This window comes from Stigmatopora nigra, chromosome 13 (genome assembly GCF_051989575.1).
Source record: "Stigmatopora nigra isolate UIUO_SnigA chromosome 13, RoL_Snig_1.1, whole genome shotgun sequence".
NCBI lineage: Eukaryota > Metazoa > Chordata > Actinopteri > Syngnathiformes > Syngnathidae > Stigmatopora > Stigmatopora nigra.
In genome coordinates this window covers 4,213,333-4,232,491 of record NC_135520.1, presented here as the reverse complement: position 1 = coordinate 4,232,491, position 19,159 = coordinate 4,213,333, and the positions used below count along the sequence as shown (strand labels likewise).

The window sequence follows — 19,159 nt, the reverse complement described above, 5'->3', positions numbered from 1 at the left end:
TCGAGTTGGTGTAGTGGGTTGCACACTCGCCTTGGCATGGAGAGAACGTGAGTTCACTCCCCAGTGTCGGCGGTCGACGACTAAGCAAGCGGTCGAGGGTCGGCCGAAGGCCGACCCGATAACGCGACATAAAGTGGCCCCTTCCAACTGTCTTCCCAGCTGCCGAAGGCAGTTCGGAATATAATCTTTTACTGAAAAGTATGCCTAAGTGTTTAATATAAATTAAAAAGTTCTTTTTTTCCCTTCTTGTTCCATTTGTCAGACTACTTGGTCCAGTGATCAGCCAAAGAACGACAGAGGGAATCGAACCAAGGTCTCCCACCCAACCAACCAAGCCTTACTATATTATGTCGTTTTTTCAGAGAAAAAGCCTTACTATACTATGTCGTTTTTTCAGAGAAAAAGCCTTACTATACTATGTCGTTTTTTCAGAGAACAAGCCTTACTATACTATGTCGTTTTTAAGCCTTACTATACTAAGTCATTTTTAAGCCTTACTATACTATGTCGTTTTTAAGCCTTACTATACTATATCGTTTTTTCAGAGAAAAAGCCTTACTATACTATGTCGTTTTATCAGAGAAAAAGCCTTACTATACTGTCGTTTTTAAGCCTTACTATACTATGTCGTTTTTTCAGAGAAAAAGCCTTACTATACTATGTCGTTTTTTCAGAGAACTTTCAGAGACTTTTTAGCAGTCCATATTTTATAGATGGATGTTAATGTAGGCAAACGCTACATATACATAGATAGCTATGTGAAGAACCATTTGGGCCAAAGTTGTAATCAAATGGGTGATAACCCCTCATTTTGTCATTTTGTACATTTGCGGGTGCATGTTTCGCCAGCTTCTCATGATTTTGGTCACTTGGTCACATTTTTCTTTAACACTGCTAGTTTCTTTGGTGGCATCTTGAAATTATTGTGTTCAACTGATATGACCTTTAAGTTGACGCTTTCCTAACATAGTGGGGCTCATATATATTGTTCCCCCATCACTCCCACTCATGGGTAGATTTATTTCGTACAAACCCCAATTTCAATTAAGTTGATACAGCTGGATAGTTCTGTAGTATTTAAATAAAACACAATATATTTTGTTTTCTGTACACGCTGAGAAGTCAATATTGAATAGTTTTTAAACATTTTGGTGATGACGTGGTGTACATTTTAGACAACAGCCCTAAAATCACTCGAAATGGAGTTTTTTGATGGACGGTCGGTTGGTTCTCATTAAACCTAACAAAAAACATGTCAAATACTTTCAACAGGTTGAACATTATACTCTTGAAATCAATGAGATGAAGGAGCTATTTCGGAAGCGTGCAGGTGAGTTTGAGATGATACAGGATGGAATGAGGAAGATTGAGGCATTCCAGATAAGAAAAGTTCAAATGGAACAGGAGCTAAAGGAAGTACGTAACATATATATTATTTAACTTGTCATGTCTGCAAAGCAATAAGCGTTTATATTTGCATTACAGACACAAAAGAGAATGAAGCTTGCTGAGAAGGAGCACAGGGATAACCGTGACAAGATGGAGTGCAGATTTTTTCAAGAAATTGTATCTTGTGTGTAAAATCACAGCATTATTGTCATGATAATTGTGATGTGAAATGTTTATATTATTTCCACCTTTTTAAAAGTAAAAAGGAAGTATTAATATAATTGAGAGTAATAAAGAGAGGTGTAAATCTCTGTACAGGCTCGACTGGAGAGTGATGCTGAGCAAACGATAGCACAAGTGGAGGAACGAGCCCACCATGAAGCTGTTTTGTGAGTTTTTTCCAACTGATGTCCTAATTTTAATCTTTTCCTGCTTGTTCATAACCAAAGAACAACTTTTTGGTCCTATAAGTATATATTTTAAAATCTTAAAGTTGTTTCTGAGCCAAGATGGTTGGTCATGTGCTTGATAGTTGACCAAGCCAACAATCACATCCCACAAATCCCTGTGTGAGGCCCAGTCTGGCCAATGAGCTTCCAATTGACCTTAGGGGGAAAAAGCAAAAGAAAACAACCACAAAAATGATTCTATTTTCCTATTGTTGTGTATTATAGGTTTCAATGTTATTATTTAGTGCCACTAAATGTCAAAAATGTTTCCTGCTTCTTATTTCAGCATTTGAGCCAAATAAAGACTACACTTTTAACTCAGTGACAGCTATAGGTGACTTATTATTGTAATCGACCATTCGATTGCTGTCAGAACTCCTAGTTTAAATAGATTGGACCTTTATAACTGTCAGTGGCAGTTAAACATATTCATTCAATGCCAGTTATTTCAATTGAAATGGATTTGTTTTTAATCACTCTGAAAGGCAGTGAGTGAATTGGTCAAACAATGAATACCATGTTGCATCAACTTCACATTCAAGGTCTTTTTGTACTGTCTGGTTTTCACCTGGTTTCAACACACAGGGCCCTATTTTCGCCCCAAAAATCGGGTAAAGTGTCAGTATTTGCCAGAAGAGTTTTTGGACTGGATTGCACCCGAACCACAGGTTTTTTTTTTCCATTTCCTTTAACAGCTACTCCACTATAAAGGGTTGGGGGAAATGTTTGGGCCTATTCCAACTGACTCCGATCACCAAGCGGAGAATACCCTGAATTAGTGGCCAGCCAATCCCAGCAAGAAATGACAGCTTAGTAAAATTGCAAAACATGCGAAATACTAAGTGTTGAAACAAAAACACATTTGTGATGAATTTTTGAAAATAGCCTGTGATCTAAGGGTGTAACAATTGAATGAAAACTGTAGACATGCAATAAACATGATTTGAAACATGAAATTATGTTAGGTTATGAAGTAACAGCAAAAGTTTGCAGTAAATTTCTGTTTCGCACTGATATAGGACATTTAGTATGTCTTTTTTTGCCATTGAAAACATTGATTGGTAAGATAATTTGGTACACCAGTATTACCAATTTATCAAAATGTTGTTTTGATTTTTAAAATACTGTCTTGAAATATCATTCTGAAGGTTTCAGTGAACGTGCATGCAAAACTTAGGGGATATCGTGCCTTTAAAAAGGTTTAGAACCACTGCTCCAAATGAATAATCATTGCTCTAACTTATTTGCACGACTGGCCCTCAGACAGCTGGACGACGCTTCACGCTGTGTGTTCAAGGAGAACGTCCGTCTCAACGAAACACTCAAGAACCACATGAAGGAGGCGGAGGAGCTTCACAAACTGACCAACTCGTTGGCTGAAGAAAACACGTCCTTGGCACTGGACAAGGTAAAACTTGGGCCAAAGGGCGGAAAACACAACGACTGCTATTATTAGGCAACACTTTGAGAAAAAGGCTTGTCATTTTTCCAATCATGGCAGTTATGAAACGTCTAATTCTGACAGCATCGTCCCTTGTTGTTTGCTTGTTCTGCTTCTGTGTATTTTCCCCACAGCTTCTATCCATGCTCTGTGGTTGTGGTGAGTTTCCACTAGCCTACAGGTTCAGTGGTTACTCCTAATGCAAATAAATATTTGCTATATTCACATACGTCTCTGAAATGGTGACAGTAAATTGTCGGATATCGAACTTGACTCAGAAGTCAAGTATAGGATAGAATTCCCTATTTACATTCGCATTTAGACAAGTCACAAAAAGGGAATCTGGAAAATTCAAGTGCTGCCTGAAGCCTGAAATGCACCACTACCTTTACAGATGAATTAAATTCTTCATTCTTTTACATTTCTATAATCCGACCGATGCTTTAGTTGTTCATGTGCCTGACTTCATTGCGTGCAGGCGCGGGTTTGATTCCCACTGGCAGTGGTATGATTGTGAGTGTGAATGGTCACTGTGTGCCCTATGGTCACCCGTCTCGGGTCTGCCTTTTGCCTGAAACTAGTTGGGATAGGTTCCAGCACCCCTTGGATGTGCAGTACGTAAGATGAATGAATGAATGTTTCAATGTGATGAGTGCAACTGTTTTTCATCTTGAACTAAGAATGGCAAATTCTTGACTGAACGATCAAGTGGACTTGATCATCATACTCTTATCTAATGCGTGAAATTAAAACACTGTTTTGCATCCTCTCCTTCAGAAGACGCTGCAGATGCCGGCAAAGAAAAATGCAGCTCTGGTGGTCACCCAGAAAGAAGAGCTTAGCCATTTAAAAGAAAAGGACGAACAAAAGCGGTGCGAGAAGATGATGCTGCTCATCTCCCAGGCTGGGGAAGTAGAGTTAGATAAACTTCAGAGGGCGCTCTCCATGCGAGAGCAAGAACTGAAGCACATCAAAAGGCGAACTAGCACCATGGTGGAGCAACGCTCGGAGATGGAGCACTTCTTCCATGAATCTCTGTCTCTGGTGAGGGAGGAAATGGCAGCCAGTCGTTTACAGTACAAGAAGGAATCACAGCAGGCTTACCAGTGGGCCTTCAGACAAGCGACAGCGGGAAAGATCAAGTTCCCGTCCATTCGCACCTTCCAGAACACTTTGCAGAGCACCAACTCTATCTATTCAGACATGGAGGAGGCAACAAGATGGTAGGTCATTCGTTCAGATCGTTCTTCATCAGGAAACTTAAGTTGATTGTCTTTCAGCATGCATCCAGCTGGAAGTCAAGTGGAAATTTCAGACCTGAATTGGGAGCAAAAGGAGCAAGTCCTCCGTCTCCTATTGGCAAAAATGAATAGACAAAGGTCAAGGTAATCTGAAATCTCTTCATTTTGTTCAACTTGACCCATATGGAAATCACAATGTCTACAGTAGCCCGGGCTTAACATTTGGTGCCTCTTTTTAATGTTTTTAACATCATTTCTCTGCCTAAGAGGACACCATAAAACATCAGTTAGGCTTTAACCAATTTTCTTTTCCACCCCACTGCTTTAAAAAAAAGTAAAGAATAAGTGTCTGAGCACAATAGTAAAAATAGAAACAAACATCTGGTCACATCGCCGCGCTTTGAGTCCATTGGCTGCTACTCACCGGCACTCCTAAGTTTATTTAGTCCTTTGAACATTTGCGGTTAGAGAGCAGCTGGAAACATGATTTGAGAAGCGCATGTGCAACGTATCTGGACTTATGACTGCAGGAGATCTGAAATAAAAGATGGTTCTAAAGGCCGAGACGCCGAATGCATAAAACAAGGCGACGAACTTACGCCTCAACAGCAAATCTTCATTCCTGACAGGAGAGCCAACAATCCGGTGGCGTCCTCGTCTGACAGTCGTGTCGCTGGGTAAGACACCAAATGAAATGTTCCGGAAATAAAAATCGTACCTCATCCTTGCAATTATAAAGCCCGTGTAGATTTACTGTACTCCACGTTCCATGTTTAGCTGCAAAGATGCTGTGCTGTGAGAACATGGGTGATAAATCCGTTACATTTTTTTGCCTGGATAATGATAATGAATTCCTTCTGAATTAGAGAGGAGCCCTGCATCCTGTCAAGCTTCATTACTCAGGCGCCTGACTCCCTCCGACCCACCGACACTAAGGACATGGAAGAAAGATGCACCACCCATCATTAAACTTGGATTAGTTGCCGGTTATTTGCGTGTATCCCAAATTGTTAACACTATTCTGCTGTGTGAGGGTTTTTTTTTACCCACAGTATTTTGATTTATTATTATAGGTTGAATGGAGCCTGTTAATTCATTTAAGTGCTAAGAGGTTTTGGACTGTATTTCATGCTACTGCTTTTGTGAGAACAATTTTGGGGAAAACTTTTTTCTTTCTTTGCAGATATTATTAGTAGTATATTGTTCTTTTAATCTAATAATTTGACATAAATTGAGGATGTGGAACAGAGCGTGAAGGAATGTGCTCCTTAAAATATAAAAAAAAATCCCTCCATTAAATTTTAGTCGATAATATACTCTTTTATTGTGTATTTCATATAACTTTTTATATTCAGTTGGGCACTTTTCATTTAATTCTGACAGTTGCAAATGTTTTTCTGCACTAAAATATTCTGTAAGTACCAATTTTTCATACGTTGAATCAAAAATTAGCAATTCTCCCAATAATGTGGCACATAAGAAAAAGCCAGACGTTACAGAACGGGCACGAAAATATGTGGATAGGTGTAAACAAGTATATTTTTGCAGCAATTACTGTCAATTACAGTATTTGTTATGTTCTAATGAAATAAAAAGTGAGTTACCAGTGATGACTGTTACACCAGTTGTACAGTTTCAGTTCTTAGGTGGAATGCCTAGGTGTCCCAATACTTCTGTTGAAAGTGCAATCAATAACCTAACCCTGCATAGGACACTCACTTAACTAATTCACTTGTTGGCAGCCTCTCCCAGTCAAAATGTTAAGCTTTTTTTAATTACCAAAAAACAAAGCCACAAAGGGTTACTTGTCCCAGAAGTATGCACTATGCAGTCACACTTTTAACCTTACTATGGTACCTCATAAAGTTATCTAGCGTCCCATTGTCGGCATGGTAACCGCAGGGCTCTTAAGTGTGGCATCCTCAGCTTTCCACTGGGAAGTAATAGTTTTGATCTGTGTGTAGAACTGGATGCCCTGGATTTAAAAAATAAAAAAATCCTGTTTTGTCCTAAAGTTTGATTGCATTTAAGTGTCTGAAAATATTTGTTTGCATACTTGTTTTCCGTAGAAGTTCATGTCGCCTCTGAAAGATCCTCTTGATCCAGTGAAAGAGAACATGGGCAATGGCACAGGGATAGGAACGTTGACTCCAATCTGAAACAAAAAAAAATGTTTTACTGACAATCCCATGTTTGTCAGGGGTTATAAAAATCCCCCTGGGGCCTAAATTACAGGGACAAGTACAGCACAATGATAACTTGCGGCTTAAATTTGCAGTTTTGCAAATACGGTACAGCGTGAGCGGGAAGAAAGGGGGAAAAACAAACATCTTTGTTAGAAGTCAAGAGAGAGAGAGTTGGCTCGCTGTTCAAGAAGCCACAAATAGGCTTGGAAACTGGATTTTTGGCAAGGAGAGAGAAATGTTTGTAGGAGGACAGCGGACCACATGGCCTGCACAGCATTCCCCGACATGTGAACAGCAAACAAGGCATGGCTGGGCATCACGGGTAAATGAACAGGGTGAAGACTGCTTGTTAAACATGACCCACGGAATCTCTCCGTCTTGAACAGAACATGTCCCTTGTTTTCATTCAATACGCATTTGCTGTGGCTATTTACAGATGGTGGAGGTGTTGAGTGTGAACGAGGAGATTTTGGTCAGGAGCAAATATCTAAACTTGACGTGGAAAGAATCATTTCAAATGGGAGTTGTTCCCTCTTGAATGTGTTCCGTGACGTGAACAAGTGTTTTCTCCACTAACCTGGCCAACGTCCACCTGATGAGTGTATTTGCGAGCCGTAGCACCATTTGTAGTGAAGATGGCAGTTCCATTGCCATAGGGATTGTTGTTAACTAAATATATGGCGTCATCTAGAGTGTCAGCTTGGAGGACAACCATCACCGGTCCAAAAATCTCCTCCGTGTAGCACTTCATCTGAGGCTGCAGAAGCAACAAATGGTTATTAAAAAAGTATGTGCTTGTGAGTTGAAGCAAATCTATCTGTCAACCCTTGATCTCAGAGCTATGAGGTGGATGTGCTCACCACTATTTCACTATCCCACCTGTATAAACCTGTATGTTGGATTAAAAATACATACTGTGACATCACCAATGATGGTAGGACCCACAAAGTTGCCATTCTCGTAACCCGTTACTTTAACGTGTCGGCCGTCCAGGAGCACCTTAGCACCCTCCTCTTCGGCACTTTGGATCAGACTACAGACTCGCTGCTTGGCTTGTGGCGAGATCAGGGGCCCCACATCCGCACCAGCTTGGTCTCCTGAGCGGCCCCCAGAAACAAGCGGTTATACAGTTACACATATACGCCGATGCTCTGACGATGTGGTAGCGACATTCCTAAATGGTAGCCAGAAGAATAACAGAAGAGAAGGGGCAGCTCGAGGAACTCCCTTTAGAAATTGTACATGAGGGTTTCCTGTGCGTCACATGAGGGGGGGGGGGGGGGGTAGTCTTTCTATGTCTGTAAGGCCTTCAAAAAAACAGTGGATGTGAAAAGAGAATTGAACTTGGAGTACCTGCGTTAACACGTAGAGCCTTGGTACGCTCCACAAGCTCAGGCAGCCAGCTGCGAGCTTTGCCCACCAGGATGGCCGTGGAAAGAGCCATGCAGCGCTGACCAGCGGCCCCAAATGCAGCCCCCACCAGCTGGTTCAGAGTATTCTCTTTGTTGGCATCTGGCATCACCACACCATGGTTCTTTGCTCCCTTCAATTATAAGTGGACAATTCTGTGCCAGAGGTCTTTTTGCCATGACCATTGACCTTGTTTTCAAGATTTTTCAAAGGCATTTTAACAGAATAGTGTTAGGTAGATGTATTTTAAAAGGTGCTACAATTAATCAGCAGCTAATCTGTCTCCAAAACCGAAATCGGATTGGAATTTAGCAGAAATTGGGCCCAATCACGTCAGAATTGGGTAAAAAAATTAACTTTTTTTTTTTAAATGTTCTTCTATGGCAGTTAATGAGTTAAGGAAACAAAATTATCCATAAATATCAGTCAACTGCCCGCTTTTCTACCTGAAACTTACAGGTATACAATAAATAGGAAGCCTATTTATACATTTTCCCTAATTGTCACTAGTCTGTGTAATTTATTATGTGTATTGTGCATTCCAATAAATCAAGGCAATAATGTTGATTGTACCAAGTGGCATTACATATATGCTTGCATAGTACTATCCACATAAATTGTATGGATTTCATGCCCCACACAGGAAAGTGTTGTATAAGGCTACCACCTAGAGTTCATTTTCAAAATGCTTTGGCTTCTGCATTGGATCATGAGTGTGTGAGCTGAACACTCACCATGTTAGACTGCACCCTCTTGCCATTTTTGGAGCCCCTCTCATAAATGTACTCGCCCGCTTGATTGGAGCCAACGAAGCTGATGGCCTTGATGGTCGGATGGTCACAAATAAAGTTCACAGCTGTGGCAGGAAGAACAGAAATAAACGTGACACAGTGACACTAAATGGCCAGGGACTAGGCCAATAAAGTTGACTCATATTACAAAATAAGCCCTACTAAGCCAAATACTGTGTGGTCCTATTACTGTGCCAATCAGTACGGCAACTATAGTTAGTGTGGAAACGGTGAATGAATTCCCTTAACACTGTTATAATGTCATGTTTACAATATCAATCAAAATTACCACAGCTTGGGAAAATTGTGGTTTGCATCATTGTTGAGAGGTACCGGGTTCAAATCTCAACTCTGTGCGTGTGTGAATTTCCTCTAGTTTCCCTCTACTTAAAAAAAAAAAACATGCATGTGAAATTTACCTATGAAAGTGTATTCCAATAACCTTAAAAAAGCCCTGACCATTGTTCAAATTAATCTATTTTGGGGGTTGTTTTTAACTGAATTGTTTTTTCAAACTGTTATTCTAAATAAAAGTCTGTTTTTTTCTAAATAATGTATTTTTAGAGTTATTTGATTTTTAAATTAATGATTTTTTTAAACTATTTTACATGGGCCTACTTTTAATTTTTAAAAGTGAGTCAATTTTGACCCTAATACTATCCAAAGGGTAAAATAAAAACATTGTTTCAGCACCATCTTGTGGCACATAAAAATATGTTGAAATGAAAGGGATGATCTTAACTTTATACAATAATAGTAGTATCATAGATAAAAGTATTTTGCCAGATTTAATGTTTTTTTTAAAAAACTACTTTCAAATGCTTTGGGTGCACAAATAAATGATGTTATTCACCTCATTCCACAACATAACCATACAATTTACTGTTGCTCGGTAGGGCATTTAAAATTACCTTCAAATTGAATTTCCTAACATTTTGAAGAATGGAAAATACTACAATACACAAAATTAACCTCCCAGACCAATGCTTACCATCATGTTGCCCATGGATGATATTGAGGGTCCCATCAGGTGCGCCAGCATCCTGCAGCAGCTTGGCCAGCAGCATAGCACATGTGGGCACCCTCTCAGAGGGTTTAAGGAGATACGTATTGCCACACACCATTCCCATGGGAAACATCCACAGCGGGATCATAGCAGGAAAGTTAAACGGGGCGATCCCAGCACAGACGCCCAAGGGGAGGCGGTACGTGTATGTGTCCATGTCCTTGGTGATGGAGGGGAGAGTTTCACCAAGCATCAGTGAGGTGATGCTGCAGGCATGTTCCACAACCTCTGAGATCATAAAAGAAATCAACTGTAAATCACTGTAGCTCCACATAGTGTAGATCACATAGTCTTTTAATGAAAGAAAAAATAAAGAAATAGACATTTGTTCATTAAATATTCCATAATCACACATTTTCACAGTTTTCTTTACAAAATAGACCTGCCTAGCATCCCATGATGCCGATAGAAACAAGTGTCACAGGCTATGGTGCAAATCTTTGTTGACAGAAATGTTGAAATTTAATATTTATTCCATACATTCTTACAGAATTTGAAAATGGTGAAACCAGCATCAATCATGGTAAGACAAAAAATATTTCTCAAGTATTTTTGAAAAAGCTCCAGCGAGCCACTAAAGGGCAGCACTAAAGAGCCGAATGTGGCTTCAGAGCCTATGGTCGCCGACTCTAGGGCTAAGGGGAGGGAAAGTGCCCTTTGTTCTAAGCAGCCACATAACTCATTAACCATTTGTGTAACTAGAAAGTAAAGCATAGACACGTGGGTTACTTACGCAAGCCTCTGAACACATCCCCTTCTGCATCTGCAAGGGTTTTGCCTTGTTCCACTGTGATGGACTTTGCAAGTTCTTTCTAAGGGATCAGATCAGAGTTTTAACTTGAGTAAACAGTCGCCATGCTAAACCCCTTTTGACTTACAATGTTGTCTTTAATAAGCTGCTGGTAGCGTAGAAAGACCTGCTGCCGTGCCAAGATGGAGGTCTCAGACCAGGAAGGGAAGGCCTTGGCGCAGGAGTCGACGGCGGCCGTCATCTCCTGCCGCGTGGATTTGGGTACACGGGCAATCACTTCATTGGTCGCCTGTAGTGCAGATTTACTTCATAAATATTTCAGTAGCGTGTGTCAGCAGGAGCCTTTTAATAGTGCAGATTTAAGTAGACAATTTGCATACATAAAACTGAAGGTTAGATGCAAAACCTGTTTTGAGGGGATCCTTTTTACAAAATCTGGTATTAGTAGTAGTAGTAGCTATTAATAGTTGATATATAGTTAAATTGAAACATCAGCTACTCATTATTTGGTGCTGTTATGGTGGTATACTTACAGGATTGTGAATATCGATCCATTCTGAAGTTTTGGATTCAACAAATTTGCCGTCGATGAACAGCTTTGTGGTTGGCTGTGGGCAAAAGTGAATTGGATGTCATTTCAAATTGTGTTTATTAAAAAAAAAAAAAATTGTGTTATGCTGTCAATGAAGGGTAAACTGACCATAGAGGAGTACCACATGCAGCCACTTTTAAATGGGATCCTGGAAATCTATTAAACATAAATTGTTAACTTCATATTAAAAAGATCTCTTGAACATATTTGCAGAGAATGATGATGTTTTATTGACATTGCCTGAACTATCGCTGCCACCCCTCCCAGTCAAATTGGATTGGACCACTATTGCAGACATAGGAGTTAAATCACAGGTAGTGGACTTTTTCAAATGGTCTAAATATACTAGACATTTTAATCCTGTTTGAGAGAAGTCTGAAAAAACATCTAAGCCTTAATAATCTCTTGCAGTTTGTAAACACTTCAGAAAGTGGCCAATAAATCAACTTCATTGCAGATAAAAGAGTTTTGAAAAGAAAATTCGGTCTTACCTTTGTCTTGATTGCTGATCTGAAAGAAATGGAGGCCATTGTGGAAATGATGTGTGATCCAGGTAAATTGATTAGACAGGTGAGTGGCAACTACCTACAGGACAACCACGCACAGTTTCCACTTTCAAACGTGGGCGGGGCTTAAACACATGATCACCATTTGTACGCACAAGCACCACTGTTGTACGTGACATGATTGGTTAAAACTTGGTGAATTCTGTCCAATAGCCAATAAGAGAATTCCCAAAGCCCACCTTTACATTCACTATCTGACCAATTGGGGAGAACACGTTTTGCTGTGTCTGGCTACAAGCTGCTACAAAATACTATATCATAAAAATCATATTTCATGTTTTGGAACTAATCAGACGACATAACGACGGTATTTATCAGCCAGCTTTAAAAGAGAGAAAACAAAACTACAACACTAACTTGGCTTCTATAATGCGATTATCCTGCATTCTCCTGGCAAAGGTAGTTTACTTCAATACTGTTACTGATGTAGTAGTTCCTCTTGTTTGCTCTTGTGACTTAATTTAAAGCAGATGATCTTTTTTGTGTGCTTAGTCATGTGCCAAAGAGTACGTAGGAGGAGATGTGAGAAGCGCATCTATTGGCTGTGAGGGAACCCCGAAGTCCGTCCCAAAACTTTTTTTGCAGTGAGCAAATTTGACTAAGAAGCAATGTCTGAGCAAATCAAGGTGAACTATTTAAAAAAAAAAGTATTATTCAGAGTACTTGATCACGATTTTTAATGACATTTATGTTCATTTGTCGTTTTTATCCAGCCTATCCTCCATGGATACTACAGAAGTTCCTGCTCTTGGCGGGTGCGCATTGGTATGTTACTTAATATTTCTATTTGCTATCTTTTTTATTCACCAAAATGCATGTGGGGTTGGGGTTAGGCTTAGGACACCAGCTTTAACCATTAGATTCCTCTAATGGAAACTTTTGTGGAAATATAATCTATTTTCTTTCAGCTTTTGCCCTGAAAGGTATAGAATATGAACAAGTACCAGTCAATCTGATCAAAGATGGAGGTCAACAGGTACATTTTACATGCAAACCAAAATAAAAACTTGAACGGGATATTTTAGTTACAAAAAAATGTGTTGCAGCTCTCAAAGGAGTACAACACTTTAAACCCAATGCGACAAGTGCCTGCAGTTGAAATGGATGGGCTCATCCTTTCTCAGTCTGTGAGTCACATTCCATATCTTCATTTGTTATAATGAATGAATGAATGTGTGACATAACTTCCCGTGCAAACCCCCCAAAAAAGCTGGCAGTGATCCAGTACATTGACGAAACAAGGCCTGAACCACGCCTCCTTCCTTTGGACCCTAAAAAAAGGGCCCAGGTTAGAATGATAAGTGATGTCATTGCTTCTGGAATACAACCTCTGCAGGTGAGTGTTTTTTTTTTTTAGTACCACATTTCCCACACTATAAGGGGCAATCATTTGCTGTGTATTTTCAGAATCTACACGTGATCCAAAAAGTGGGAGCAGAAAAGGTGCAATGGGCACAGTACTTTATTAATCGAGGTTTTGAAGGTCAGCGAGCAAGATCTCCCATTTCAAGCCGGTGTAGCAAGACTTTTCAATATTAACCACATGTAAAATTGCACTCTTCTAGGTCTTGAACCTTTGCTGAAACAAACAGCCGGGAAATATTGTGTAGGCGATGAGGTAAGAGCTTTCAAATCAACAGCATCATAAGAGCGTTGGAACTCTTTGATTCAAGTCCTTTACTTTTTAGATATCCATGGCTGATATCTGTTTGGTTCCTCAAGTATACAATGCAGAGAGGTATATTTTCAAGGCCTGAACATTTCTCAACTGAGTGTGGGGATGAAAAACTAGTTTACTTTTAGGGGGCAGAAATGTATCTAAAAGCCCCTTGAACATAGTTTTAATTTCAGTTTGCTTGTGTTTACTTTATACGACAGATTTAAAGTGGACATGAGCTTGTATCCAACTATCCAAAGGCTAAATAAAACCTTGGTGGAGATTGAAGCTTTCCGAGAGAGCCACCCATCTTGTCAGCCAGACACGCCTGATGAGCTGCGAGCATAGAACAAATACTCAAAAATACTCTGAGCATGAATCTTTCTTTTGCTGCAATTTGAACACACAGGACCTCATTGTTATTATGAATCAATGTCTTTTATTAAAATCTTTATTCAACAACCACGATTAAGATAAACTGCTCTTTTTTTATTCCCCCACCGGGCTATTCTGCCAAATGTGCAAATCACAGATTGGCAATGCAAAAGTGTGACATCCAATGCTTGCAGCATATCAGCATCTCAAGTAGAATTAATTATGTCCATGGATAAAATACAACTAGAACACAAATGACTGCAAAGACTATGCACAAAAGGAAGTTATTTTACATGGCACGTTTTGTAAAATTCATTAACATTATACAGGAATTTCAAGAGTGCACTTAACTGTGTCATTGTAGAAAGTACCAGAGTAATCTGAACCACCGAATACAAGCAGCGTGCATTGGAAATGGACAGATTCATCCTGTCTGCATCTTTGAGAGTCTGCTAACGTAGTCGACGGGGTTACAGCTATCATGCTGTGTCCCGCACGGGGCTTGGAGCTCAATTGTGATGATTTCAATGAACTCCACAAGTTGGTGTCTGATGGGGAAGGAAGAAAAAACATACACAATAAATGTAGTTGGTAGGAAAAACTTTCATGGACAAAAATCTGCTGATGAACAGACAGCAGACTGGCATACTCTAGGTCAACTTGAAAATAATGATTCCCCTATCTGACACCGACTATCGGACAGAAGCGATCACAATTTGAGATCTCATCCAGTAGTCACGATTTTTTAGGTGACAGTGTGATTTTTGACTTCTGTTAATCAAAACTACCATTTTTTAAATGTTTGTAAATAGAGTATTTTATTATAAAAATAAATGTTGGAGCATCCTTAAATTCTTCCACTTTATTTAAAAATAAACATTGGAGCATCCTTAAATTCTTCCACTTTATTTAAACTAATTAAATTAGAGTATTTACCTGTATTGAAGACATGTACATCATTCAAGGCTCCTATTCCACTACAGCCCCCACTCACTAAAATCCTGTTGTCTGCAACTGGCAGTGCAGCATGAAACCTGTTCATAGGAAAGATTTCAAATTCACAAATATCATACAGTATGCCGTATTTTACGTACTATAACTCGCATGTTTTTTTAAATTATATTTTTGCTGTGTGTGACTTAATCATTCTACCTATTACTTCCCCACTGATTTGATTTTTTTGTTCCTACAATCTTATATAATATAAAATTCCCCCAAAACTGCAACATATATTTTGTTTCTCCTTTCAATTGAGCCTTTTTTGGCTTGTATGACTTCTTGTCAGAAAAAAATACACATGTAGATGACTGTAAAAGTAGTCTAAAATGGGGAATGATTAATTAGATGGATGATGTTTATACTCCACAAGAGTAACATTTCTCAAGGTTAAGAATTGTGCTCACCCCCGAGGCAGCGGTGGCATGTTTCTGCACTTGACAGCTGTGTACTCCATGGATCCTTGAGGCAGGGAAAATGTGAAATACATGTGGTCAAACAACATAAAATCTGATCCATGCACAGTCAAAAAAATGTAAATCTTACCTAGGTCCAAAATGTGAAGGTCATTTAAGTATGTGGCAGTTTTCCGACCACCAAATATGATCAGATTTTGTGACAAAAGTGTGGCAGTGTGGCTTTTCCACAAAAAAAAAGACAAGAAGTAGTATTGACAAATATGAGTATTGGCATTCTAATGAATGGAAATGTAGACTTACCCAAAGCGCGGTAGTGGTTTATCCCCCTCCACGATTGGCTTATACCAGAGTTCAAACTCTGGGTTGAAGATGTAAAGTGCATTACTACATGATTTTTCCTCATTTGGGTGAAATCCACCAAAGACAAAAAGCTCCTTTTTATAAAAAATAGCAGAGTGATACGCCAAAGTAGGAATATTTCCTTTTGCCTAAAACAGAAAACAGTCACAAGTGTGCATCTTATTTTTTGACATGTTTATATGTGAGTAAAAAGCAACCCACTGTCATGAGCTTCCATTTCCAAGTCACAGTATTAAGAATGTACAACTGGCTGTAGCACTGGCGCTCCATCAGGCCTCCATAAACAAAAATGGACTTAGATTCCGGGTCATAAGTTACAGAGTGTCCTTTAGCAAAAGGAGGTGCAGGTCCAGATGTAGAAGTGCTCATTGGGTACCAAAAATCATTGTCTGGGGGGAAAAAGGTGAAAGTCATAGTAGTTCTGAACCTGAAGTTAATAAATTGGTCGATTCCTTTTCTGTCAGTAACATGAATGGATTCGTATCCAAAATATAGCTTGCTATCAATTGAAAATTTCTGGTATGATAACTATTTTTGCTGTACTTTGGATTGCCATTAAAATAATACAAAAGTTAGTAAAGAAAGTAAACACCTAGGCCACAATATTAGGACATGAATTGAATGCTTTAATTGTCATTATACAACTATAATGACACGTAAAGTTTCACCATAAAGTGCACAATTGAAAACAAGAAATAAATCAGTATTAAATGATAAATAAGTAGTCGACAACAAGTATGGAAGTGCACAAATAACACACGTGATAAATAATAAATAAATAATCAATAAATAAGTAATGAAGGCAAGCGTATAAAACAAATTAGATGATATGGAGAGCAATATTATAGTTTTAGAAATATGTAGTAGATTGCACTGACCTAATTCCAGCTTCCATAGAGAATCCTTGCATGAGGTTTGATGGGACGTTTCTCCACCAATGAGAATGGCAGTGTCAAGGTCAATCAGGCACATTGTGTGGGAACATCGCGCTGAAGGACAGACTGAAACTGTATAAAAGAATAATAATAATTATTATTATGATAAAAAAATAAAAATAAATTGTCCAAGGCGGTTAAACTTTAAAAAAAAAAATATATATAAAGAAGTGACTGTTTGAAATGTAGTTCCCAACCATCTCTATCTGCTGTCTTTATCTGCTCAGCCAATTCCTCTTGGCTATTCATCCTGGACAGCCTCATCTTCTTGGGAGTTGAAGCTCGGCCATTGCCCTCAATGTGATCGTCCATATCCTCAGGACGCCATGTTAAAAATCCAAGCTTATTGTCTATGGTTGGTCTGGGGGTCTGATCCTTTCAAAAAAAAAATATCCACAAATATTTCATTATATATAGGCTTACCCTTACCTAGGTAAAGAGTATAGTACACACACACACACACACACATGCACACACACACAAACAAAATGTCTAAAGACCAGTAGTTTTTATGTATACAATTTAATGCAAAGTAGTGGAATGGCAACTATCTCAACAGGCTTTTTGGTCCACAAAGCCAAATTGAGAACTGCACAAAGTGCAACTTAGATCTATCAATACCCAAATTTACAGACTAAGCATGGCTCTCACTGTCAGCCAAAGTGAAGGTTTTTTCCCCATAACCGCTGGGCTGGTGTCAACTTGATTGACTTGGATCTCGCTTTTGCAAGCACTGCCGGCCAACTGTGAAGAGTTGAGGGTTACCTGCCAAGAAAAGTGTGTCAATAGGGACTGAAGCAGAACATCCATTCAAGCCTGTAGTCTCACCGTGTCCTCTGCAATATTTGGGAGTGAAGTACATGACAGATTTGTGGTGCTGAGCTGTTCAGGGAACAGACATTTCCCCTGCATTTTTGGAATACAGCTGCTTAGGATCTGTCCATGGTCCTGCAACTGATTCAGGGAAACACATTGCTTCACCTTTGCAATGCAAAACATAAAAAATCAATGCATTGGACAACATAGTTCCTCCCACATCCCAAACACAGTAGCTGGTTGAACACAATATTGGCCATATATATGAGATTGACCATGAATGGTTGTCTGTCTCCTTGTGTCCTATAATCGACTGGCCACCAATTAAGGGTTTCTCCTACCTGGTGCCCATAGTTGGCTGGGATAGTTTCCAGCACCCCCCACAACCTTTGGGAATAACCATTATACCTGCACCCACCTGGACCCTTTGTTTTGGGCTCAGATTTAAGTCAGTTTACCCTCTTAGCAAGCCCTCACATGCATTTGCTAAAACATACAAAGCAATCTCAAGTACCTGTCCACACACTCTGAGCACTATCTTGGCATGAACTCCTCTCCTTGCTCTGTGTGTTGCCACTGCCTCCATATCAGGACTCCAACCACCCTCGAAAGTCAAACATCTGCAAGAGGAGAATGGAATTCAGCCACACGAGCTTTTCTCCACTGAAAGGAAAAAGAAGGAAAACAACAAAGCTTTCCTGGCGCAAGAGGTAAGTGTGCCAATGATCTGGGGCCGCACGTCAGCGCTGACCACGACCTCTGCGGAGATTGTGGTGTTGTCGCAAGCCCACTCGCCGACGCTGAAGATCACCAGCTGTTTAGGCAGCGGCAGTGGCATGTGGACGTGGAAGCAACTGCGGTCTGATTTGCTGCACAATGGCCAAAGTTGTCAAAATTGGTTGGGATAAATGATAATTGGCATTTAAGTAGGTTTGAATGTATATGCATTGAAGGCATACCTGCTAAATTGCCGTGGCGCATCACGCAGAGACCAAATGACATAAAAGTTTAGCATTCCCATATTTCCTTAGGCTCAAAAACTGCTGTGTGTTAACTTAATTTGTTTGTGGCTCATTGAAAAAGTCCAACTCACCTCCTGACCTGTGATAGGTTGACAATGAGGGAGTAACAAAAGGCTTGCACCTGCAGCATAATTGATCACCTGTCGACCATAAATATCTCATAAATAAAGAGCTAGATGGATAATGTGCACTATGAGCCAATCAAGATAGCTTTTCTCAATTGTTGGCCATTTTGTGTCAGTTTTATTCACTAAAAATAACACTATGATCATTGAAACATGTACTTTGAAATAGCTATGAATTCAGAAATATTGAACAGATTTTCATGAACATAAATGCAGTAGTCACTATAAACTATTTTATTATAATATAATAAATATCACCCTTCAAATCCAAAAGAAATCTACTTTTAAAAGTCCATCACTATTAAGTTTTTTTTATAAATTAAAATTGGCTGACAGTGACGCCAATAAAAAAAATCCTCCTAACAATTGCCACGATAACACATCCAAATTATTAGCAGAACATGCAAATTATCATGCCAGGATGTGCAAAGCTAACACACACTTGGTTGCCTGTCTTTCATAGTCGTGTCAACACACTGCATTATGCAATTTTATATCTTCTTTCATTTTTTTCACCATTAATTTTGGAAATCGTGCAAATGACATCAACCAACTCACACCTTGCCCATTTG

General features: G+C 39.4%; 3 protein-coding genes across 6 annotated transcripts; 1 reads left to right on the top strand and 2 right to left on the bottom strand.

The window, feature by feature from the left end:
- Positions 1 to 6,035: 6,035 nt before the first annotated feature.
- aldh6a1 (aldehyde dehydrogenase 6 family, member A1) lies at positions 6,036 to 12,385 on the bottom strand. 2 transcript variants are annotated; one of them, XM_077731052.1, is made up of 13 exons: positions 12,240 to 12,385; positions 11,808 to 11,901; positions 11,425 to 11,472; positions 11,258 to 11,332; positions 10,852 to 11,013; positions 10,707 to 10,785; positions 9,899 to 10,201; positions 8,851 to 8,972; positions 8,060 to 8,249; positions 7,622 to 7,803; positions 7,284 to 7,463; positions 6,577 to 6,675; positions 6,036 to 6,495 (listed from the first exon to the last, which is right to left on the bottom strand). In XM_077731052.1, exons 2-13 carry the CDS (start codon positions 11,844 to 11,846, stop codon positions 6,391 to 6,393), a joined length of 1,584 nt encoding a protein of 527 aa, XP_077587178.1. In that variant the 5' UTR covers positions 11,847 to 11,901; positions 12,240 to 12,385; the 3' UTR covers positions 6,036 to 6,390. The 2 variants fall into 2 exon arrangements, with proteins under 2 accessions (XP_077587178.1, XP_077587176.1); XM_077731050.1 differs by lacking the exon at positions 12,240 to 12,385 and having other exon boundaries at positions 11,808 to 11,955.
- Positions 12,045 to 14,004, top strand: gstz1 (glutathione S-transferase zeta 1). Of its 2 annotated transcripts, XM_077731057.1 has the most exons (10): positions 12,049 to 12,281; positions 12,375 to 12,508; positions 12,596 to 12,647; positions 12,791 to 12,858; positions 12,929 to 13,009; positions 13,093 to 13,218; positions 13,290 to 13,365; positions 13,448 to 13,500; positions 13,571 to 13,620; positions 13,761 to 14,004. In XM_077731057.1, exons 2-10 carry the CDS (start codon positions 12,491 to 12,493, stop codon positions 13,885 to 13,887), a joined length of 651 nt encoding a protein of 216 aa, XP_077587183.1. In that variant the 5' UTR covers positions 12,049 to 12,281; positions 12,375 to 12,490; the 3' UTR covers positions 13,888 to 14,004. The 2 variants fall into 2 exon arrangements, with proteins under 2 accessions (XP_077587182.1, XP_077587183.1); XM_077731056.1 differs by lacking the exon at positions 12,375 to 12,508 and having other exon boundaries at positions 12,045 to 12,281.
- A 182-nt stretch (positions 14,005 to 14,186) lies between these two features.
- LOC144206223 (uncharacterized) lies at positions 14,187 to 18,598 on the bottom strand. 2 transcript variants are annotated; one of them, XM_077731049.1, is made up of 13 exons: positions 18,535 to 18,598; positions 18,142 to 18,313; positions 17,955 to 18,063; positions 17,453 to 17,578; positions 17,276 to 17,389; positions 16,822 to 16,999; positions 16,568 to 16,696; positions 15,891 to 16,078; positions 15,630 to 15,817; positions 15,457 to 15,548; positions 15,318 to 15,372; positions 14,851 to 14,948; positions 14,187 to 14,462 (listed from the first exon to the last, which is right to left on the bottom strand). In XM_077731049.1, the coding sequence occupies exons 1-13, from the start codon at positions 18,590 to 18,592 to the stop codon at positions 14,236 to 14,238; spliced, it is 1,734 nt and encodes a 577-aa protein (XP_077587175.1). In that variant the 5' UTR covers positions 18,593 to 18,598; the 3' UTR covers positions 14,187 to 14,235. The 2 variants fall into 2 exon arrangements, with proteins under 2 accessions (XP_077587175.1, XP_077587174.1); XM_077731048.1 differs by having other exon boundaries at positions 18,142 to 18,309; positions 18,400 to 18,549.
- Between the last annotated feature and the right edge of the window lie 561 nt (positions 18,599 to 19,159).